General features: G+C 47.8%; 9 protein-coding genes across 9 annotated transcripts; 3 read left to right on the top strand and 6 right to left on the bottom strand.

Annotated features, from left to right (window-relative positions):
• Positions 1-1,452: 1,452 nt before the first annotated feature.
• Positions 1,453-3,017, top strand: ASPWEDRAFT_127398 (ankyrin repeat domain-containing protein; the record flags this gene model as incomplete). Its single annotated transcript, XM_040829225.1, has 1 exon — positions 1,453-3,017. A coding segment is annotated over exon 1 (1,557 nt), but the record flags the coding sequence as incomplete, so codon positions are not given.
• A 187-nt stretch (positions 3,018-3,204) lies between these two features.
• ASPWEDRAFT_127396 (ankyrin repeat domain-containing protein) lies at positions 3,205-4,235 on the top strand. The gene is made up of 2 exons (XM_040829224.1): positions 3,205-4,081; positions 4,200-4,235. The coding sequence occupies exon 1, from the start codon at positions 3,411-3,413 to the stop codon at positions 3,819-3,821; it is 411 nt and encodes a 136-aa protein (XP_040692359.1). The 5' UTR covers positions 3,205-3,410; the 3' UTR covers positions 3,822-4,081; positions 4,200-4,235.
• Positions 4,236-4,619: 384 nt separating this feature from the next.
• On the bottom strand, positions 4,620-6,297 carry ASPWEDRAFT_48871 (uncharacterized protein; the record flags this gene model as incomplete). The annotated part of the gene is made up of 5 exons (XM_040837177.1): positions 4,620-5,231; positions 5,300-5,523; positions 5,585-5,879; positions 5,933-6,116; positions 6,173-6,297. The coding sequence occupies 5 exons, from the start codon at positions 6,295-6,297 to the stop codon at positions 4,620-4,622; spliced, it is 1,440 nt and encodes a 479-aa protein (XP_040692358.1).
• Positions 6,298-6,736: 439 nt separating this feature from the next.
• Positions 6,737-8,713, bottom strand: ASPWEDRAFT_340034 (uncharacterized protein). The gene is made up of 5 exons (XM_040833908.1): positions 8,019-8,713; positions 7,857-7,950; positions 7,669-7,798; positions 7,211-7,596; positions 6,737-7,152 (listed from the first exon to the last, which is right to left on the bottom strand). Exons 1-5 carry the CDS (start codon positions 8,294-8,296, stop codon positions 6,988-6,990), a joined length of 1,053 nt encoding a protein of 350 aa, XP_040692357.1. The 5' UTR covers positions 8,297-8,713; the 3' UTR covers positions 6,737-6,987.
• Positions 8,571-11,899, top strand: ASPWEDRAFT_48869 (uncharacterized protein; the record flags this gene model as incomplete). The annotated part of the gene is made up of 2 exons (XM_040837176.1): positions 8,571-9,055; positions 9,112-11,899. The coding sequence occupies 2 exons, from the start codon at positions 8,571-8,573 to the stop codon at positions 11,897-11,899; spliced, it is 3,273 nt and encodes a 1,090-aa protein (XP_040692356.1).
• Positions 11,900-12,446: 547 nt separating this feature from the next.
• ASPWEDRAFT_24590 (uncharacterized protein) lies at positions 12,447-14,188 on the bottom strand (the record flags this gene model as incomplete). The annotated part of the gene is made up of 5 exons (XM_040832638.1): positions 12,447-12,709; positions 12,756-13,145; positions 13,176-13,347; positions 13,400-13,613; positions 13,662-14,188. The coding sequence occupies 5 exons, from the start codon at positions 14,186-14,188 to the stop codon at positions 12,447-12,449; spliced, it is 1,566 nt and encodes a 521-aa protein (XP_040692355.1).
• Positions 14,189-14,464: 276 nt separating this feature from the next.
• ASPWEDRAFT_105577 (uncharacterized protein) lies at positions 14,465-16,593 on the bottom strand (the record flags this gene model as incomplete). Its single annotated transcript, XM_040827737.1, has 11 exons — positions 14,465-14,536; positions 14,588-14,715; positions 14,767-14,831; positions 14,877-14,955; positions 15,001-15,169; positions 15,227-15,608; positions 15,658-15,803; positions 15,852-15,989; positions 16,035-16,129; positions 16,179-16,314; positions 16,366-16,593. 11 exons carry the CDS (start codon positions 16,591-16,593, stop codon positions 14,465-14,467), a joined length of 1,638 nt encoding a protein of 545 aa, XP_040692354.1.
• Positions 16,594-16,975: 382 nt separating this feature from the next.
• On the bottom strand, positions 16,976-18,359 carry ASPWEDRAFT_36364 (alpha/beta fold hydrolase). Its single transcript, XM_040834436.1, has one exon. It carries the CDS (start codon positions 18,150-18,152, stop codon positions 17,199-17,201), a length of 954 nt encoding a protein of 317 aa, XP_040692353.1. The 5' UTR covers positions 18,153-18,359; the 3' UTR covers positions 16,976-17,198.
• A 1,805-nt stretch (positions 18,360-20,164) lies between these two features.
• Positions 20,165-21,857, bottom strand: ASPWEDRAFT_24587 (uncharacterized protein; the record flags this gene model as incomplete). Its single annotated transcript, XM_040832637.1, has 2 exons — positions 20,165-21,751; positions 21,828-21,857. 2 exons carry the CDS (start codon positions 21,855-21,857, stop codon positions 20,165-20,167), a joined length of 1,617 nt encoding a protein of 538 aa, XP_040692352.1.
• Between the last annotated feature and the right edge of the window lie 508 nt (positions 21,858-22,365).

Raw genomic sequence — 22,365 nt, 5'->3', positions numbered from 1 at the left:
TTGATTCTACCAGTAGGTCAATCTACCCTTCGTTGCAAGCTTCGACTGACCTCGAAAGCTCCTAACCAGTGGCATCACCCAAAATGCAGATATGCTGGAGGGTTTTAACAACGCTGGGGAACTCCAGATGTATTGGCAGATTTGCGAGCAGGAATACCTTGACCCCAAGCATCGAAATCATTATCACTCTCTCGTCGAGCCTTTGGCCAAGCTCTATTCATACATAATCGAATACCACGCCCAAGTCATACGCCATCTGGTCAGTAGCCAAGCCTCCCGTGCATGGACGGATATCAAAGGCTCCGCTGGTTGGTCTGAACTCACGGACAAGATCAACAAGCTAGACGAGTACTGCCGAACTCGCTTCATTCCTATCGGTAAACAGTCTGAAGCTTGGACAAACATGAAAAACCAACTACAAGAGCTCCATCAATCACGCATCACGAGTGAAAGAATCCTCCATCACATAGTGGAAGATCGGAAAGAGAAAGGGGAAGAAAGCCTACTGAAAGACCTAGCCCGTACTGCTGGTGATTACACACGATACAAAGACATCAATCCGGAAAGAGTTCCTGGAACCTGTGAGTGGTTCTTGAAGGATGAGGGATTCTCCAAGTGGCGCAGTAGTAGCTCAGATCTTCTCTGGGTCTCTGCGGGCCCCGGGTGTGGCAAGTCGGTCTTGTCAAAGGCACTGGTTGACGAAGGACACCTGAATCCCCTTACCACCATTACCATTACGCCATCTTCCATGGTACCTGGTCCACAACCCGTTGTGGCTTACTTCTTTTTTCAAAGAAGGCGGAGACGGGAAGATGGATGGTGCTCATGCACTATGTGCACTACTACACCAGATCTTTACCATCCCATCCACCTCAGGCGCAATCCGACATGCCCTTCCAGCCCACAAAGCAAATGGTGATACGTTAACCATGAAGCGCTCCGAGCTATGGCAAATTCTAGTTGATTGCGCAACAGCTTCAGAAGGCAGCGAAATCATCTGCGTCCTGGATGCTCTGGATGAATGTGAAAAAAGCAGCAGAAGCTGGATCCTAAATGTCCTGGAGAAGTTCTTTTCCAACGAAGAGATGCGGTCAAAGTCAAAGCTCAAGTTCCTTATCACCAGTCGTCCCTACCAAGATTTGGAATATTCTTTCGAAAACTTCCCGAAGAACGCAGCATACATGCGCCTTGACGGCGATGAAAAGTACGACCAGATCCGTGAAGAAATTGATCTCGTCATCGACGCGAAAGTCGAAACCCTGACCAGAAAATTCAATGATAAAACCAATGCTGCTGAGAAGATTAAGGCGCGACTCAAAAGCATGGATAATCGCACCTATCTTTGGCTATATCTGACACTCAATTATATTGATGAACAGCCTGCTATGTATTCCAAAACTTCATCTGTAGAACGGCTACTGTCCCATTTGCCTAGTAGCGTTGCTGATGCCTATGAAAGCATGTTGAGTCGAAACGGCGATCAGCAAGTAAAGAGAACTCTTCTTCAACTTGTTCTCGCTGCCGAGAGGCCTCTTACTCTACTTGAAGCAAATTTTGCGTTGACCCTCGCACTTCAAGATCAGAGAATGGAATCACATGAAGAATTCATGGGTGAAACATGGTCGCTTCCCGCTTTTCAGGACGTCGTTAAAGAATATTGTGGCCTATTCATCAGCATACACGACTCAAAACTCTCATTCATCCATCAGACAGCAAGAGAATTTCTTTTAACGAAGCGAGAAGAAGGGCATGTGGGTTGGGGAGGCAGCTTCAGCCTCCAGCATTCTCACGGAACAATGTTACAAGTATGTCTCGATTACTTGTTTATCTCTGACATCGGCGGGTATGATTACGTTTTGGGGGATCTCATTGAAAATTCATATCCATTGCTTGACTATTCAGGTAACTATTGGCCTTCGCATATTGTCAAGCATGGAACTGCCCTCTCTGACAACAATCTAAATCGCGTGCGCATTCTCTGTGATCCTGGCAGCCGTCATCTACAAATTTGGACCTTTGTTTATGGGGACTTGATTGGAGATTGGCGTCAATATTCTCGCTGGACGTCTCTGGGCTTTGCGACTTTTCTTGGACTAAAACAATTTGCACAGTTACTGCTAGAAGAGGGAGCCGAAGTCAATGAAGGGAGCGATGCACCAATCCAGATAGCCTCGGAACAGGGCCATGAGGATATGGTTCAAATGTTACTGAATAATGGCGCTGACACTCATGGTAGAGGGTCGACGGATACCACTGCGCTTGGGTTTGCATCATCAGCGGGTCATCAACGCATCGTCGAAATGCTACTTGAGCATGGAGCTGATGTTAATCTACGCAGTAAGACATCTGACTCAGCACTCCAGGAAGCATTAAGTTGGGGTCATGAACAAATCGTTGATATTTTACTCACTCACGGAGCCGATGTTAACATTCAAAGTAAAGATGGCACAACAGCTCTCCAGGAAGCATCCGCTAGCGGTCATCAAGAGATTGTCCAGAAATTACTTGCCCATGGAGCCGATATTGATATCAAGGGCGAATTGTATGGCACGGCACTCCATGCAGCCTCAAGTGGGGGTCACCAACATATTGTTGAAATATTACTTGCCCAAGGGGCCGATGTTCACATAGAAGGTAAATTGTATGGCTCAGCCGTTCAAGCAGCGTCATTTGGGGGTAATCAGCAAATTGTTCGATTATTACTTGCCCATGGAGCCAGGCCTAATATTGAGAATGGATTCTTTGGCTCGGCAATCCAAGCAGCGTCATTTGTGGGTAATCCACAGATTGTCCAACTATTACTCGGTCAAGGAGCCAACCCTAACTCTGAATCTGAAGATTTTGGTCCAGCTCTCCAGTTAGCGTCAGGCAATGGTCATCAACAAGTTGTCGAAACACTACTCAGTCATGGAGCCGATGTTAATCTCCAAAGAGATGGGGGATATACAGCGCTCTACGAAGCAGCTAAAAATGGCCATGATAGAGTTGCTAAGATATTGCTTGATCATGGTGCTGATATGGACACTGCTCGGTATAGCATTACAGCGTTGCATAAGGCATCGGAGCAAGGGCATCACAAAGTGGTAGAGTTACTTCTCAATCATGGAGCTGATATCGAAGCTGCTCAATATGGCGACACGCCACTCTGCATAGCATCAAACAAGGGGCACCAAAAAGTTGTAGAAATACTTCTTCGCCGACGAGCTGCTGTGACTCCTAAAGCACTCCACAGTGCAGCAAAAGCTGGAAACTTGCAAATTGTTGAGATACTGCTCGACCATGGAGCTGATATCAATGCTTTCAATATTTCCACATCTGAAGAAACAGCACTCTTTATAGCAGCAAAAAGAGGACATGAAGAAGTTGTTAACATACTGCTTGGTCATGGTGCTAAAGTAAACACTGTTAATATGTTCTCCCAATCAGCACTCTACAGTGCATCATTAAATTGGAAACAGAAAGTTGTGGCAATCCTTCTTGAGCATGGTGCTGCTACAGAACCTGAAGACCCATCCCATGGCATCGCACTTCAAGCAGCAGCGGAAACCGGGCATCTACGGATTGTTGAGATACTGCTTGTCCACGGAGCCAATCCGAATTTCCAAAATGGATGTGGCCAAACAGCACTCCATAAAGCCGCAGGAAATGGCCATGAGAGAATCGTTGGGATCCTGCTCGAAAATGGTGCCGGGGTTGGCATGCAAGACTATTACGAGTGCACAGCCCTCGAAGCAGCAGAAGGTAATGGGCACCAAGCCATTGTTGATATACTCGAGAAGCATGTCAATTCTGGTGGAAAGCTCAGCTCTGTATGCAACTAGTCTGAACATGCGAATTTTTCTCGTCCAAGAAATCGAATTCTGTTAATTTAAAGACATTCAATATGAGTTGGCCCCATCTACTCGGCTTTCTTCTATTAAGATCCAGGTTTAGGGCCTTATAAAAGTCTCTGACTATGCATCAGTTGCCGATAATTTCACACCACGCCATGAAAGATGAGGATTAATCAGTCACTCCAGACACCTTCTCACCCTGGAGGCACCTACCCAGGTATTGACCGCGAAGAGCCACATACCGGCAGGTTAGTAGTTGGATGGGCCTCCTGTTGTATGTTTTTTTGTTTTTTTCTTTCTTTTTCATATTTTTATCGGAAAAAAGGAAGAATATATTACCACTACTAACAGGATTACACTCTACAGTACATATATACATCTACGAAAGGACTGGACATAGAGAAAAAGACTACTTTTCATAAAGAAATATTACAATCCGAAGCTAGGCATTGAAATAAATTTATTCAACTATCTAACTAAGCTATCTGGCTATATCATTATATATGCTTACCTTGAAGTTCTATATATATTATGTCGAGAATGACTGAAAGTGGTATTATGCGGTATGATGACCAAGTATTTCTATGGAGCATGTATTTTACCTCAGACACTCAGGCGTTCCGATGCGAATAGGTTAGGTTAATATAGCGGAGATATCATCCTGATAGTATATATAGGTTATCTTAAAAAGTAAGATTATCACTAACTTCAATGAATACATCAAGCGTTCCTCAAATATCAGTAACCGACCACAAATAATTCCCCCAGTTCTGGGTTTAATGTTGATCACAACATGAAGCGGTAGCTGGGGTGTTCATCTCCAGCATTTGCCACATCGTTCGACATATCAGTCGTCTTCACTGTGCCATGGATACGATCCCGGCGCTTATTCTCCCTGTCAAGCAGGAATCGCAGTCCCTGGGTGAGAATGGCAACAAAGAACAAAAGGCCGGCACTGATGGCCATTCCCCTGACATAGAACGGCCCGTCTTCCTTGGGAAAGAAGCGAGAGCCAGCAATCGAACCAGCTTGTCCCACCATCCCAAAGATGACCAATCCTGCACCTCGCTTTGAGGCCGAGCCTTGATTATCAGTCACCCAGGTGAAAGTGAGAGCGACAGCGGGGAAGACACCACCGCAGATAAGGTAGGTGGCAAAATATCGCACGGCGCTTGTTTTGACAAGGGCTTGAACCAGATATCCCACAGCTCCTACCGTACTGAGAGCGCTCAGGAAATAAGAGCGGTTCTTCACCCTATCGGAGAGGAACGAGCAAGCCAAGCAAACGAAATAGGAGGCAAGGTATGGTGGTGCAGACAGACCCTGTGCTTGAACTGAGGAGTATCCAATATCCTCAATGATAGTTGAAAGGAAAGCTGGCAGCGCAGCGAAGGCCGCCTAAGGAATATGAATCAGCTTGAACGAAATAGCATTAACAGGTCAATGGTAGAGTTGCTTGATCTCACATTCAGACAGAAGATAATGATGGCCTGGAAGTAATTTTTGTAGTCGTAGAAAGCAGAAAAAACCTGCTTCATATTCAACTTACCCTTTTCCTCATGCCCACGGGCGGAGAGGGCACGGAGACGAATGATATCATTCTCTCTCTTTGTGAGGAATCGACATTCGCCCGGGCCCTTGGGAAGGAAGATAAGGGCAAGTGGTGCGACGAGGAGGGTAGGAATTCCTTCTAGATTAGAAAAAAGTATGAGCATCATCCTCTGCAGAGAGCGATCGAGCTTTTGGCTTACCGATAATAAACAACAGTTTCCACTGGGATAGTGAGGTATTGGCATGAACAATACCATAAGCCAATGCAGATGCAAAGCAGTTGGCGATGGGAGAAAATGAGATGAAGAGGCCGTATCGGAAGCCCATTTCCGATCGGTGGTAGAAGAAGGAGAGGAATAAAGCAACTCCAGGGGCGAAACCAGCTTCAAAGGCCCCGATCAAGCACCGAAGAGCGATGATTCCTGCGAAATTTGTAGTCGCTGCCTGGAGAATACTCGCGGCGCCCCATCCAAAGGCAACAATAGCAACCCACATCTGTTAGCCACATTAGTTTGAAGAGCAGGTAGCGAAACAGAAGAAATACGTACCGGTAAAGAAACCAATTTCCAAAGGAGAATAAACCAGTGGAAAGCAATATAAGCCAGATAATACGCGGTAATGATCCAGGAATATTGGTTGGAAGTGATGCCCCATTCGTTTCCCATACCGGCCGTGTAAGCGTTTCCAACATTGCCTCGATCGATGTAAGACAGCATGTAAAGGAAACCGAGTCTATTTCGGTGTCAGCAGGAGAATAGGAGGATCCGGTAGAGAAAGGCGAATCATACAGAGGGATCAAATTCCAGTCCAGTTTTCGGAATGCCTTCGTCTTTTCTTCTTCCGTATACTGGGAGAGAGCCTCATCTGCGAGAACGTTCTCATGGCAAGTGGTGACTTCCATAGACTCCTCCATGTTTTGCTTCTCCGGGTCCATGTTTGATGTGTCAAAGAGGTCCTTGTGATCGGTGATCCGCAGATAGGAGAGGAATGAAAGAAGGGGGGATGGAGGCTCAGTCCCAAAAGACGGCTCGACTCTGCAGACAAGGCTCAAGACATTTCTGACAGTTGTCGAGAGGCGTTTATATAGCCACAGAGCTGGCATAGGCCATTAGGTTATCCAGGGTGTCATCCCCGCATTTCCATGCCTGATCTGTCTGGGGATACACGACCCGTAGCGAGGGATAGCCTGGGGATCTCGCCAAGAGCGGCTGCAACGTTGAGCAAGCGCAAAGGGGCGAATCTATGCCGCCAATTGTCGGTTTGTTGCCGGAGCCACACCGAGCACATACCGAATACCTCTGAGCCTCTGATCATGCAGCATTGAGCGTGGTCGCTACCGCCAAGATATTTATCGTCGCATGTCTTGTTGCAAAGCTGCCAGACAACTTAAGCACAGGATACGAAACTCAACAGACATGTCGACATCACTCATAGTTTTGGTGTGGTTTGTACTTGTCAAGTTTTCAAGTTCGACATGCGTTCCTCTATTTTAACAATCATACCGCTGTACTTAAAGGGCTAAGCTCGAATGGAGTATCTAGTTTTGTTTCATTGCATTTGGCAAGAGACATTGCCTTCCTTTTTGGAGTTATAAAGGAAAAAATCAAAAAATTGCAGTTGCATTAGGTGGGCTGGCAACACCCCCATAGAGGTTGAGCGGTTGGCTGGTGAGCATGAACGTCCAACGACGTAGGTCTTTGCAAGTCTTACTCAACTCTTCCAGGTCCCAGCACTCACCGATGGGCATTCCCCAGCCACTGAGAAAGACCTGTCCGCCTTGGTGAGCGCCCATTTTTCACATCTTCCAAGGAGCTTTCATCACTTACCTCGTGCATACAGACACCCCACGGCTTCGGTGACGGCCATTGTTCGTATGCCACCGTGTCACTGGCTACCGCGGAGAATTGTTGCTCCCAATGCCATCTTATCGCTGCCTCTGAGGCCTCGACACCACAAGAGGCACGGTCATCGCGTCCACCGAGATGGTCCTTTTCAGCATTGGTTAACTTGGAATAGGCCGCAGTCCAACCTGTACGGATGAGAAGAACGTCTCCGCGGCGGAAAGTGACCTTTTGCTCCTTTGCAATCTCGAGCAACTCATGGAGATGAATGGCTTGGTTTGTAAATGGATGATGTTGCAGGCCCTTTCGCTGGACATATTCATACCAATCGAGAAGGACTCCTCGGGTCACGATTGGATTCTCTGCGATATCTAGAAAAAAATAAAAAAAAAAAATTGTTACCTGTAGATACTCAAAAAGTCCCCCTGGATGCCGTATCTTACTTTGAATTCCAATCTTATGAGTAGATGCGATTTCTTCTTGAAGAACACCGTTATAGAATTGCTTGGTTTCGGAGTATGGGAAATGGCGGAGCCCATCCCAATGGCTCGAACTTTGCGTGTTAAAATCGAGCTAGAAATGGTCACTATTTTGGTCTGGAATGATCACGATGGTATCTGAAAAGAACTACCTCGTCGTCATTTGCATGTCCCTTAGCAATCAATGTATGGGCACATGGCTTCCTGCGGGGGTTCATTGGCTTTAATGGAACATCTAGGGGTAGACTTCGGAATACTGGTCAGCATAAAGAAAAGCAGTAAATATGAACATCTGGAAAAGGCAAAAAAGATACTTCAAGTTAATAACTTTCCCATAGATAGACTCCATTGAAGCCGCGCGCACAACATCGTGGGTGATCAGATTCAGTGTCCCCCGCTCATCCTGGTCGCCCCAGAGTCCCCAAGCGGAGGCCTTCGGATCGCCCTTCTTCAGTGGAAGATGATCAAATTGTGGACGAGAGATAGCTGACGCTGAAGTCGTACCACTGTCTTCAGAGATTCGAGGCTGTTCGGACTGGCCAAATTTCGTAGAAATCCACCCGAAAGAACCCAGCAAGTTTGAGAGACTCATATTTGCAGGAGAATGGGAGGCGATGAGGAGCGGGATAATACGGGAGAAGCATATCAAATATTATCTCCAACTCGATGCTGACTGCTTTTCCTGTTTCATATGACCAGGTTCTATTCGGCATGTTGCCGGTGCTTCTGTCGGCTTTCGGGTTTCCCCGCATCGGCGTCATACCGAATGCCCAAACTATTAGACCAACGCACGACGCACGGTTAATCCTGGTGTGATTCTGAGATTATTGGGAGTCAACTCTGGTCAACGCTTGTCCACCTCCGCCATGTCTTCCGAATTCAATATTCTAACTCCGAATGCCATGCTCGGCTATGGCTACCGGGCCGACCATTTCTGGTATGGAATAGAGAAGTTCACCCCCAAGGCGATCATTGTTGACAGCGGGTCGACCGATGGCGGGCCTTACAAGCTTGGCTTGAATAAAATGACCTGCGGCCGTGACTCTTATCTTCGTGATCTAACTCCTATCCTTAAGGCCTGTTTCTACAAGAAGATCCAGGTCCTGATCGGTTCGGTTGGTGGTGATGGCAGCAACAAGCATGTCCAAGAGATGTTCGAAATCGTCCAAGAGATCGCCACGAAGGAAGGCTTTTCCTTCAAGGTTGCGACTATTAATGCCGGATTCCAAAGGGATCTCTTAAAGAAGCGTATTGTCGGTCAAAAGGTTGGCCCCTGCGGTCCTGTCGAAGAGTTGACTGTCGAAAGCGCAGATCGCGCTATCGACGTCGTTGCACAGATGGGCGCAGAGCCGTACGTTACTCCGGATCTCTTTTTCTTTGAAAAAAATGCTAACATCCGAGGTAAAGCTTCCTTAAAGCTTTGGAGATGAAGCCTGATATTATTCTTGGAGGTCGCTGCTATGATCCTGCGCCTTTCGCTGCCTTCTCTATGTATCACGGTGTACGCCCCGGCGTCGCCTGGCATATGGGAAAGATTATGGAGTGTGGTGGTATCTGCGCACTGCCAAAGGGACGCTCAATGATTGCCACGATGCGAGAGGATTCTTTCGACTTGACTCCATTATCGCCCAAGGAGAGGTGTACTCCCCTCTCAGTTGCCGCCCACACGTTGTATGAAAAGACACGGCCTGATCGCTTGCCTGGCCCCGGTGGAGTCCTCATTCTTGATAAAGCCTCTTATGAGCAGTTAACAGAGAAGACTGTGCGTGTCAGCGGTGCTGAATTTAAGCATACGCCGGTATATCAAGTGAAGTTAGAGGGCGTTGAGAAGCTTGGATACCGCACGATCTTTATTGGTGGTATTCGCGACCCTATTCTCATCAGTCAGATTGACTCTTTCCTTGCGGATGTGCGTGCCTATACTAAGAACCTATTCCCCGAATTGGATAATTCCCCACAGTGCCAGATGCTTTTCCACTTCTATGGCCGTAACGGGACTATGGGCCCGATCGAGCCTACTCCAGTCGCTGGGCATGACCTTGGTATTCTTGGTGAGGTTATTGCACCCTCCCAGGAGCTCTCATATACCATTGCCAATAATGCCCGCGCTTCTATTCTGCACATTCCTTATAAGAACCAGGTCGCAACAACTGGCAACTTTGCGTCTCCCCTCTCTCCTCATGAGACTGCTGCTGGCCCTGTTTTCCGCTTTAACGTCTACCATCTTGTCAATCTTGAAGCTGATGAAGAGACCAACCTATTCCCTGTCACCATCAACACGGTCACAAATACCCCTCCACCCTCTGAGAATGCAGCGACGCTTGGACTTTCCGACTCTGACAGACAAGTATTACTCTCGGAACCCCTCGAACCCTTGCGCTTCAAGCCAGTGCCCCAAGGAGAGTGCCAAATGATGGATATCGCCAAGATCATCAGATCCAAGAACTCGGGTCCCTTTGAGATGACCTTTGATATCATGTTTGACACCCAGGAAGCCTACCAGCGTGTCAAGGGAGCCAACGTCCTGACCGATGACCTCATTATGTCATTGTACCACCTCAAGTCTGAGGACATCATCGTCAATATGTTCTTTGAACCTGCATTGGCATGGAAGTGCACTATCCGTCGACCTTGGGAACAGGGAACGGTTGGAGAGCGCGACACACTTGGCACTCAGCAACATGGCCCCCTTTTGACCATTAAGGTCCCGGCCGCTTTGGCCCAAAAGGCCGAGGCTGAGTCAAGCCTGGTTGCTCGGGATCGCACTCAGTTTTCGGCCAACGACAGCGTTGACTATCTCTGGAAGGCGCTAGGTCTCCCTGTTGGATCCCCCGAGAAGCTCCAGCTCACTGGCAATGGCCTGGGTTTGCCTTCTTCTTTCAAGATCGCCCACATTGCACAGGCTTCTATTGGTCTGTCAGCTTTACTAGCCGCGCAACTCTATGCTCTTCGCACTTCATCTTCTTCTGTGCCTAAGGTGACGGTTAGCCTGGAGCACGCCTCGGTTGAGTTTAAGTCTGAGAGATTATATACCCTGGCAGGTAAACCCGCCCCTTCGCCATGGGGACCCGTTGGTGGCTTGCACAAGACCTCTGATGGATATGTGCGCGTGCACGACTCTTTCCCTCACCACCGTGACGGCGCTCTGGCCTTGGTTGGCTGCGAGCCGAATGCCAGCCGTGCTGAGCTCGCAGAGAAAATCAAGAACTGGTGCTCGGTCGACCTTGAGGCTGCTGCTTTTGACAACCGCCTTGTCATTTCCGCACTGCGATCCTATTCCCAGTGGGACGTTCTCCCTCAGGCCCAGAAGATTACTGACCTCCCTATCACTCTTCGAAAGCTGTCTGATGGCCCGGTTGGTCTGCCTTCATCTATGCAATCGCAATCCGACAAGGCCCTTCGGGGCCTGCGTGTCCTTGAACTTTCTCGCGTGATTGCCGCGCCTCTTTCTGGAAGAACTCTCTCTGCCCACGGTGCTGATGTTCTCTGGATTACTAGCCCTAACCTTCCTGATCTTCCTACCATGGATCGTGACTTTGGCCGTGGCAAGCGTACAATTCAGCTAAATCTGGACATGCAATCGGATCAGAATGAGTTGTCGCGACTCCTTGAGGACGCCCACGTTTTCGTTCAGGGCTTCCGCCCTGGGGGTGTTGCTTACCGCGGTTTCTCGCCTGATGCTCTGGCTAAGCGATTCCAACACCGCAACATCATTTGTGCCAACATGTCTGCCTATGGCCCTGACGGTCCGTGGTCAGACAAGCGCGGCTTTGACTCTCTTATCCAAACCTGCTCTGGCATGAACGTGTCTGAGGCCGAACACTACGGTGCTGGCGAAGCGGCCCGTCCCACTCCTTGCCAGGCCTTAGATCACGCCGGAGGCTACTTCCTCGCCGCTGGCATCGAGGCCGCACTGTGCAAGCAGGCCACAGAGGGTGGTTCTTGGCAGGTTGACGTGTCTCTGGCAGGTGTCATGAAGTATCTGCGATCTCTGGGTCAATTCGAAGGAAAGTCGGGCTTCAACACCCGCGATTTCACCTGCACCAAGGACGTCCCGCCAGAGTACCTGGAGACACGGGAAACTGGATTTGGTGAGATGACCTATGTTCGCCACTCTGCTTCCATTGAAGGAGTCAATGTTGGTTGGGATGTTATGCCCAAGCCCCTTGGCTCTGATGAGAGAAAGTGGCTGTAGTTTGCTGTCTGATGACCTCGCGTTGCGCGTCTTACGTAGCGTGTCTGGCGGACGAGCCACCTGCAGGGGGGCGTGACTGTCCGAATACCGCTTTTCTACATGAGTAAGAAATGAAGCTATATATTTTAATTACAGAAAAATTTCCAAGCATATCAACCATAGCCAAGAGTAATACCGCAATGGATAAACGCTAATCAAACGCTAGGTGGAGATAAAACTAGAAATACATAATAGAGTCCAAGATCTAGGCAAAATAGTCAAGAATATTGAGGGATCATACTTACTAGATCGGCGAAGCGCCCATGATAGATTGAGCGAAGCTGGGTGACCACTATAATACATCCTGTTGTTGTATTTTTTTTTTTCTTTTTTTGATATATTATTTTGGTGTTTTCTGTAGCTAAACGATTCTCAAGAGTAAATGTTGTTATTTTTGTGCTGTAGAGACTTGAATAAAACAGAACGTTATATATCGACAGCCGTCTATAAATCAAAAAAAGAAAGAAAACATAATTGCCGCACCCTATATAGGCATAGTAACAATCAATCAAGCCCCATTCGCTGGGTCCATAACTATTTCAAATATCAAGTCACAATTTTTCCTCATAGCCCAAGGATCAACGGCCTTCACAAAGCCACCCTCTGTGATATTTACCATGCTTGACCTGTTCTCATAAACCGGCCAGTCCCCAGTCGCAGTATTAGGAGTATTGCCGTGTCCACGGACGAAAGCAAGCGTTCTGGACTGGAACTCCCTTGCCAACGTCACGTTCGAGACGGGTGTTTTATCTTCATCCGTGTAGAATAGATCTGAGATAGATTAGCCATGTACCAATGTATGAGGGAAAATGCCTACAATTCAAATCCAGCGCGTGCATTGCAGGCGGAACTGAAAAAACATATCGTCGCGTCTTGTTCGCATATGCCTTTGCGATTGCCTGAGCGTTGCAGCCAAACGCAACATCAGTCGTCCAATCTGCTGCCACGGCCTGTATCTGAGAGTCCGGGTATGGGTACAATTCCCGGATCCGCTGGACGGTGGCATTGGTTGCCCCAGGTAGCATGCGCCTTATGAGTGTGGCAAACTCGTGCATGGTGCTCACATCTGGGGTTGTCCCGAATCCTTCGGCAGCGGTGTTGCCAGAGACCACAGATTGGACTTGTTTATTAAACTGTCCTTTGTTGAATAGGATTGTCATCGCATCGGGGATATATTTCCCGTCAGGGAACGGCCCCAGCCCAATACCTGGTCCGAATGTCGCTCCTCCTGACTCACCTGGGACCTCAATGAGGAGATATTTATTAGCCTTGACCAGGGTTGTAGCGGACGCATTGCGTAGACAGCCAAGGGATATGCAGTTGGCTGCTTTGAGGACTTGATTGAAAACATTTCTGCGACGGCTCGTGACGTTTCGTCTGGGCATCATGGCGGGCGACGAGATAAATGCCTAGGATGGGAAGGTGAGTTTGACGTGAATGTCACAGAGTATCCTGTGTTACCTTTTGGAAAGGAAGGTCAAGTCCTTCTGCGACCAACATCAAGGCAACCATCGTGGCCCCTGCGCTCTCTCCCATGACCGTGATATTATCCGGATCACCACCAAAGCGCGATATGTACTTCTTCGTCCACTCCACCGCAGCAATACCATCATGCAGCCCGACATTGGCGTCCATATCTTCGTCTGCGGCCGAGGACCACCCATAAAGCCCCAGCCTGCCATGGTCAGCCCAAGCAAGGGAGAACAAGATAAGTGCCCTTTACCTATAATTACTCGCCACATAGATGAACCGATCCTCTGGTTTTCTCACACGATCCATCAAAGACATCCCATCCACCATGATGTCTTTACTGCCAAATGCATATCCCGAACCATGCAACCAATGGACCACCGGCACCCGGTCGATTCCCGGGCGCACTCCTTCTGGAACCCAGACATTCAAGAAAAGACAATCCTCCTGTCCCCAGGTTGAGCCGTTGATGCCGGGGATGGGAACTTCATCGGGCGCCGAGCTCACGCAGTCAGAGGTGTACAGTCGATCGCGTCCGTCTTGGATGCCGGCCTGGTGTGGTGGGGGAGTGCGTGGCTTGCGAAATCGGAGGTCGCCGGTCGGGGGCTGCGCGAACCTGATGTTGTTGTAGAGGGATACACGAGTTCCTGACGCGGTTGAGTTGAGATATGTGGGTGCGTGGGTTGCGTAGCCGAGGTCGATGGGAGTGGATTTTAGAGAATGGGCGAGGGAAAGGAGTGACAGAATGTAAAAGACGAGTAGAAGTGAAAGGGAAGTCATTTTCTTCTTGTTTTCAATTCACTAGATATCTTTTTCTGGGATATCAATGGCAAGTTCCTCAGGTCATATTTATACTCATCATGGTTGAGCCGAAATAGGCAAGGCTCGTACTCGGCTGCTGATCGACATCAGTCTTCGTATTTATTCTTGGCAATACTATATGACGATGCCATGCATGCAGATAGATGATGCTCGTATATCCCAATTAGGCTGCTCGTATGCAAGGCTGAATGTCATGTTCATTGTATATTTAAAATAGCACATCCCAGGAGTCCTCTAACTGGCAAATCTGAAATCCAACCTCTTACTCCCCTCATCAGTAGTCGTATTCAGATACTCATGTTTCTCCTACACCCAATTAGCACTCAACAGAATTCATCTCATCAGAATCAGTCTCACCTCTGCTGTCATGCCGTCCCAGATCCGATCCCGCCGCTTGTTCCGCCAGGTATAGTACACCTTGGCCAGTACGTAGAGCAGAATATTCCAGCAGGTAATGGCCACAAGAACTCGATTTCCCCGCCGATCTGGATTTAATTAATATAGAAATATATAAGTGCTTTGAGGATAGAACTTACAAAGCGGTTTATCGTCCGCGCGGTAAATGTTGGATGAGATGATCGATTGGACTTGGACCATCATGCTAGACAGGATTAGCTGAAATTATCGTATTTATATACTAAAGAACTTGTACACTGCTGCAGAAACCGTCCTCGTTCTGACGGTATTCGAGTTGGAATTGCACCATCCAACCTGCATGGGATGGGCTATACATGTCAGCATCGGAATACCTTTGGTAGATATTAACTTACGGGTTGGATAGGCAAGCAGAACCGTCACCAGAGCATAAGAGCCCCAGCGTGACGTGGTAGAGGGAAGAACCGCCAGAGCAACGAGACAAGGCAGAAACCAAAACTGCACAAAAAGGCCGATCAGAGCACGCTGGTTGATTCTCACTGATATATATGTCAGAATGAGCATCTGCACATTATGATTAGTAGTATCCCAGTTCCAGATGTATCATGGTGATAGACATACATTAACAGTCGTCCCAATCTGCGCCGGAATACTCAACAAATTCGAATTAAACGTATCAAACCCCAGATTCCGCAGAATCAGCGTAAGATACTGATCCGGAGGACCGGCAGGAATGCCAAACGTCAAGCCGATAGCGTAGACAGGCCAGAGGTCGAAATCGCACAGCGACTTCCACAACAGCCGCGGCGTGATGGCTTGCCGGTTATGCATGTCGCCTTTCGACGGGTCATCGCGCAGGATGCGGTTCACCATGATCTTTTCTTCTCGTTCGGAGAACCAGCCTTTTGGGCGCCATGGTGCTTTTGTTTGCGTGGGTGATGGGGCCATTTGGAAGACGGACCAAAGTCCGATTGCGAGGGTGATGAGGCCTTCGATGAGGAATCTGGATTTCGTCAGAATTTATACGCTAGATGCTTGTATGTGAGACTCACAGCCATCTCCATCCCTCTCTGCCTTGATGGCCACGGAGATGTAAGACGCCATATGCAATCAACGGGGATACCACGTCGGTGAGACGATTAGCCATCCAGAAGATTGCCAGGCGGAAAGGAAGCTCGTTATTCTTGTACCAATAAGACTAGGTCTAGTTAGTGGCTGTTCTTAATAACTCGGTATGTATATTTACCAAGTACAAGATGATGTCTGGGATAAATCCCCCCTGCAAGAATCCAAGAAGCACTCGGATGCAAAGAAACGATGCTCGTCCATTCAGTGCGAGCTGCGCGGCAGACACAATACTCCAGAGAATCATCTGGATGGGAATCTGGAATAATCAGTCAATTCATATTGTGATGATGGAACAACTCACCCAACGATCCGGTCCAATCTTTTTACTAACAAGCTGCGACGGCAGTTCTGCAACCAGAAAGGCGACCTTGAATAGCGTCTGTCCGAGATTGAAGTCTGTCTTTCAGTCAGTCTTTGTTAAACATTCAGGCCAACCTTTCCATACCATTCGTGTTCATCCCCATATCCTCCAGGAAATTGTCCGTGTTGGCCTGGCTGATATTGCTTCTATCCAGGTCGAGGGCAAAGAAGGCCAATGCGGCCCAACAAGTGACTTTCCAGTCAATCTTGCGGATCAATGGCTGCAATATATCAGAAACATTATAGGAAGAGAGAGAGATAGGTAAACAAACCAGCTCTTCACCCCACGTCCATCGCTCACTGGGATCGAAGCGGTGCAGGTTCTCATACTGAGGATGAGGTTGGAAAAATGCAGCCTTGTCAGGGTCATCGAATACAGAGATTTGTGTTGCTATCTCAGTCGGATCTCTTCTTCTGCGGCTGGTGAACAAACCAGCGAGTGCTGGTCGATCCGTGTCTGTTTGGGTTGTAGTGACTTTGCTGTCCAACTTGTCTGACATTTTGGCGATGGAATGAAAGTTGAATATGATGCATTCAGGTGTCTCATCTACCAAACATTGTGCCTGATAAGTATTTATTCTTCAACATAAATGACGTGCTCTGTCGAATCTCTTGGTCGCTGCCCGTGCATGTTCTCGTGCGAATAGACCTCTATCCATCAAGGATTTATGTGCCTCGCCAGTAAAAGTGTGCCGGTGACATTGAGTATAATGTGATGGACTGGCAGTATTGTCTCTTATTTTACCAATCATAGTAGAATGTAAAGGTGTTTGAAACGGCATATCTCTGGACAAGGTAGTTCAGGGCCAGAAAAAGATACTCTAGAATAATGTGACACTTACCCCGCACACCAAGAACATTACTCTTGGAGTTTATCAGAATTGTCGAGTAAAATGTCTTCATTGTTATCGGAGGAGAAGATTTTGTTAAACAGTGAAGAGATGGCATAATCATCCCGCGTTTGCATAATTGCCAAGTCAAATAACGAATTTCTTGTCACATAACTTCCACATTGCAATAGGAAAGAATAGCAAAATGGAAATAAGAGTAACTGTCTGTTTATCACAGTGTATGTAAACATTGGCATTTTATTTCGGATATTCAATCAAAGCTTCCCCGCCCTCTTTAGAACCTGCTCTCTCACCCACCGAATCTCCTCCGCCACCACATCCGGCCTTAAGATTTGAACGTGATGTCCACAATCAGGCAAATGAACAAACCTCGCATTCGACGAAAGCTGCACTTGTTCCTCCTGCCATTCCCGCTCATGCTCAACCCAAACTTCCAATAACTGCCTGTACGCCTCTCTCTGCTCCTCTGTTCCATTTCCAGCCTCGACCGCTTTGTCAAACAGCTTCCGATAATCACCGGTGGAATTACACCCCACCACACTGAGCGGTTTACTCCCTAATGGTCGAGTGAGATACTGTTTCTTCTCCTCGAGAGTCTTGCAAATCGGAATCCCGCCCGTGGCCTCCGCTTGGCCTGTTTTAAGGCCCCGCGCCATCCCGATCGCGCGCGTCCTCCATTCGTCCCGGGTGAGTTTCGACCGATCCCGAAGACCGGTTACTCGGGCGTAGTCCAAACCACCGAAGACGGCGAGGAGATCGAGGTTGGGGGTTTCGAAGAGATGTCTGTTTCGTTCGGATGCGGCGTCGATGAGAACCATCCCAGCTACGTGGTCCGGGTAAAGGTGGAGAAATTCGCGGGCGATGATGCCGCCGTATGAATGGGCGGCGAGGATTACCGGGGATGTTAGCCCGGCGTTGGATAGGAGGGTGTGTAGTTCGATCGCGGACGAAACGGCGGTTGGGTTTGTTGGAGTGGGCGCGTCTTCGCTGCGTCCTAGACCGGTGCGATCGTAGAGAACGACTGTTGCGAAGCATTTGATGGCGCGTTCGACGGCTGCAAAGGACGTTGCGACGTCGCCGTTGCCAGGTATGAAGACGATCGGGGGATCGCCGTTGGTATGAGGGAGACCAGTTACCGAGACGAAGAGGCTGTGGGAGCCGATTGAAATCATGGAGTCGTTTTGAGGTGTACTAGATTCATCACTCATCTTGATCGGTTGGATCATTGAATGATGTTGAAGATGGATTGATAGACGGTGTGGAGTGAGACAAGGCTGGGAAACATCTCCCCATCTATTTATAGCGCAAGGAATGCGGGGTTGTATGGGGGCCATTCGTAGAGAGTAGAGAAAGATATATTCAGTGTTCTACCAAGGAGCAGAATGTTAGCTGATTATATAGAATTATCCTTATTTTCTATTTCCTCACGGCCAACGCAGTATTGCTTCCAAAGTCCAGCACACTTTATCGGGGGCCAGTTTGATACACTGATACATATATGTCAGCAATTGCGTTGCAGAACAGGAGAAATAGACCCAGAAAAAGACTGACTGGTACAAACCTACTCAGGACCGAGAAAAGCTGCCTCGGAGATCCCAGGCGAGACAAGAATTCCACTTCCATACACTCCCCAGTATCTGCATGTCTTATTGTTTCTCCGATATCACCTTTTCGCCCCGTGATTGTGCATGAGCCATCTCGATATCTAATTCGTCACAAAATTATCCTGACTGGGACAAGTTAGAAACACTCCAACTTTCAACTCAAGCCTAAAAGATTGTCAAAGTAACCCACGAGGTAGTTCATATCGTACACAATGCCTGAAGAGTTGGTATACCCACTGCGTACTCGACGCGGCGCTGATTCTGACGCCAGATGACTTCCATTGTATCTATTACCTTATCAGTGATGTCGCTAATATCTCTCGTTTTGCACGTAGACCAACCAAGGATAAATTACTCACCAGCTTCAACAATTTTATGACCCGATCGGAGGAGCAGACAGATCCGTCTTCGTTTAGATGAGGATCGCCCAAGGGATATCAGATTGTAGTGCGAGTATCAATGTACGGCATTTCATTGCGGAGGATTAGGCCTAAATAAATAAAAAACTCATAAATTTTAGATGTTAGATTGATGTTTAGGTTGGTCTGAACAAGGATTGACTGACTTCCTAAAAGACAATCTGTGTGGCCGTGCAAAAGAAGAATTTTCTTAGAAATGAGACAGCGACATAGACTACGAGCCATAGTAAGAGGCTATCGAATTGATGACTATAAATAGCCTCAGAGGTCGCCAGAAGTGCCAAGGTCGAGGATATTGGATATGAGGTGGTAATATTTGCGGGATGGGATGTCTCCGATCAGCTACTTGCCCTAGCCCTGAGCCCTAATCGCCTCATTTGCATTACTGATCAACAGTGCTGTATGTACAGATTTTAATTTATGAGTTTTTTTTCTTTTTTCTTTTTTTTTTATGGGAGTTTTCGTAAATAATGATGTTTATTATGCATTTTTTCTTCTTTTTGTTACTCTCGTGAGTGAAGTGCCGCGGGGGCGGGGGGAAGTACTTTTCTAAAATCCTGGCTCTTATAAATGGAGATGAGTACCACATGTGGTAAATTAGCATCCATTTTCTAGTGTGACTAGCAAGGGAATTATTATTCAAATTGGAAATTGTGCATTGCCAGATGTACTACTAATTCTCCAAAGGCTGGGCCTGCGTAATAATCATAATACCTTCTCGCCCGAAAGACACATAGCCAACGCGATCAGCTAGTGGGCGCACCGAAAATGCAACCACGCAAAAAGTAGATCAGAAAGGCAATGTCAGGTTTCATCCAGAAAAGACAAGCGGAAAATGAAAAATCTCCAATAACGCTCAGCTGCGCGGAAGTTTGGACCACAAGGCTAAATTAACTTTGCCGCTGCTTTTTTGGCGCCAACCGACGTCATGTCCGCTTGGACCTTTTCGGTGACGTGTGGTGGAAAATGCAGATAAGAAATGTGGATGGATCTGCCGAGGTGAAGCTCTTTTGTCCCGTTAATTCTGTTATACAGAAGAAGCAAGCCAATTTTCATAATCCATTCGCTGGATAGGTCATCTTCGGTGTATAACTTTCCGGTAGGTAGTTGTAAAAGCGCGAGTCGATAGCCGTCCACAGAAGTGTCATGAGGAGAATAGCATGTCAGTGTTGGGGGAAAGTACTTTTGATCAGGTCTTCATCTTACATTGTCTAAACATCCCTCTCCATCGATGGCCTCCTTACGCATAGTCGCCTGTGCAGCCGTAATAGCGATTTGCTGCTCCTGATCGAGATCCTTAGGTAGCTTGTCCAGTTTCAATCGTGCCGCTTGAGCATTTCTGCTGCATTCTGCAAGGATCATTCTCTGGAACCCGCGCTTCCCCTCTTCAGACTGCACATCATATCCACTGTAGTAACGAAGCGATTCCTCCCTCTTATCAAAGGCTTTGGGTTCGGGAGGAGCGCCAATTTCGTTGGGTAATTTGGCACCGTTACCATCAAGGTACTCCTTCAAGCTGGCAGCGCCTGTTTGCTCTGGAGAAGTAGGAATGGCGTGTGAAGCTCGCGCCGAAATTGCTTCAATGTTAAGCGTTACATCGGTGTTCTTCGTGTTCAAGAATGACCGCACCGCTGGTGGTGGGTCTGAGCTCTCGTAGATGGTGCTGTCCGGGTCATCGAGCGATTCGAAGACCACATTTATGCTGAAATCGCAGTGGTCAGGATTGATGAACGCATCTTTGGTTTGGTTCCACGGGTCAATGAGCATATTTGCTTCCATTTTCTCACCGGTGGATTTCGAATGGTAGCTCAGTCGTAAATTCCGAACATCCATACCAATCTCTTGACAGTTGTACATTCTTCTGACCTCGTCCTTGAAAGAGAAGATTGAATAAAATAATCGGGGATCATTTTGAAATATCACGCTTCCACTGGGTATAAAGATGCCTTTATCCTCTGCCTTCTCCAACACTTCCGAAAGCTCTTCACTGCCTGGAAAGGCACTACTTCGTTTCCAACAAATCTTCAACTCAATAGGCTGTAGCCTGTCCGCTGCAGCAACGTCTGGCGGGGGCTCTATGGCTGGAGTTTCCGTGGCCTGGGGCTGCATCCAGCCGGGGATGTGAGATGCATCAATAGACACACCCTGATGGACACCATTTGCGAATCTTGCCTCCCATGATCCCAACTGTTTGGTGTACTTCATGTACTTTAAAATTGACCAGCATCTGTTGATCGATTCTAGTCTCGATTCACCTAGCTCAAGAAGAGGGCCTAAATTCGGCGGTATAGCCTTTGGGCTCTTTGCTGGAAGTGGGAGATCAGGGTAGCTAGCTTTAAAGCTATCTCGGTATTTCTTGGTTTTGTTTCCGTTAACCTTGGGATCCGAGCGATATATTTTCAAGTCGTCTTCCAAAGTTAACAAAAGTGCAGCCAAATGCCTCGCAGAGTCTTTCTTTGGCTCCGTGCTTTGCGCAAGTGGCCATTTCTCATCTGCATTGACTTTGGTAAACATCTCCTCGTTCCCTTGAATCAACCGGAAAGCCAATCTCCGGCTCAGCCCCTTCGATATGGCTTCATACTTTCCATAGGCTTTCAGGACTGGCCAACTGACTGCCAGCTTTCGTAATTCCGATGCATCGTCATACCCGAGATATGCTCCGATCTTTTGCTCGTTGCTTTCTATGCTCAAAAACGTAGATGGGTCTTCGGCACGCCCTGGCTTTTCCTCCTTATGCTCTTTTGAGGAGGCGACTCCTTTCCTCGACTTGATTGGTTTTGAAGTCTATTGAAAGCGAAGAATTTGGCAGTCAGCACGACGAATCCTTGAAATATTTCACCATGGTTCACCTTTTTTTTACCACATCGTGGAACAGCCTTCTCCCCCCCATGTTTGACGGTTGATTCCTCCTATTAGGAATGCTCGCGTTAGCCCCTAGATCTTTGGACTGGGGATCCCTTTGTATTTTGGGGGTGGGTTGTAAAATCTTACGGGGTCACTATCTATCTCCTTGCTGCTAGGGCCTGCAGTAGCATTTGGAATCTGGGATTGTCACGCCGACGTTAGCCTTCTGCAAACAGCCACGAAAAGTACTTTCCTCTGTGCCAGTGGCTTCTCTCACCTTATTTCTCTTTGCCTTCGACTGTTTACTATCGCCCTGTGTCCGTATTGATCACGTTAGTTGGTCTGCTTTGCGATCACAGCTCCCCTGCTCATTCGGAATCTTTTGTCTTACCACGTGGGTTTCATCAGGGGACCTTGAATTCTGTCTCGATAATTTGGCGTCAGCTTCCACTCGTTAAAGGAGAAAGACGCGTCTTTTGCTCAGTATTAATTCTTACGTGGTCTGCTGGTTCTTTCCGCTTGCCTGCCATCTCAAAGGCCGTCTCAGATGACGC

The sequence above is a fragment of the Aspergillus wentii genome (genome assembly GCF_001890725.1).
Source record: "Aspergillus wentii DTO 134E9 unplaced genomic scaffold ASPWEscaffold_2, whole genome shotgun sequence".
Classification (NCBI taxonomy): domain Eukaryota; kingdom Fungi; phylum Ascomycota; class Eurotiomycetes; order Eurotiales; family Aspergillaceae; genus Aspergillus; species Aspergillus wentii.
The sequence above is the reverse complement of the archived record's forward strand: the minus strand, read 5'-3'. Positions and strand labels throughout refer to the sequence as shown.

Bases quoted from the DNA above. Each gene is read 5' to 3' on its own strand.
- ASPWEDRAFT_36364 (XM_040834436.1), bottom strand. From the start codon at position 18,152: ATGAGTGATGAATCTAGTACACCTCAAAACGACTCCATGATTTCAATC.
- ASPWEDRAFT_340034 (XM_040833908.1), bottom strand. From the start codon at position 8,296: ATGAGTCTCTCAAACTTGCTGGGTTCTTTCGGGTGGATTTCTACGAAA. The intron at 7,951-8,018 runs GTATCTTTTTTG...AGTATTCCGAAG, and splicing joins GGGAAAGTTATTAACTTGAA to TCTACCCCTAGATGTTCCAT. The intron at 7,799-7,856 runs GTAGTTCTTTTC...GACCATTTCTAG, and splicing joins GACATGCAAATGACGACGAG to CTCGATTTTAACACGCAAAG.
- ASPWEDRAFT_127396 (XM_040829224.1), top strand. From the start codon at position 3,411: ATGTTCTCCCAATCAGCACTCTACAGTGCATCATTAAATTGGAAACAG.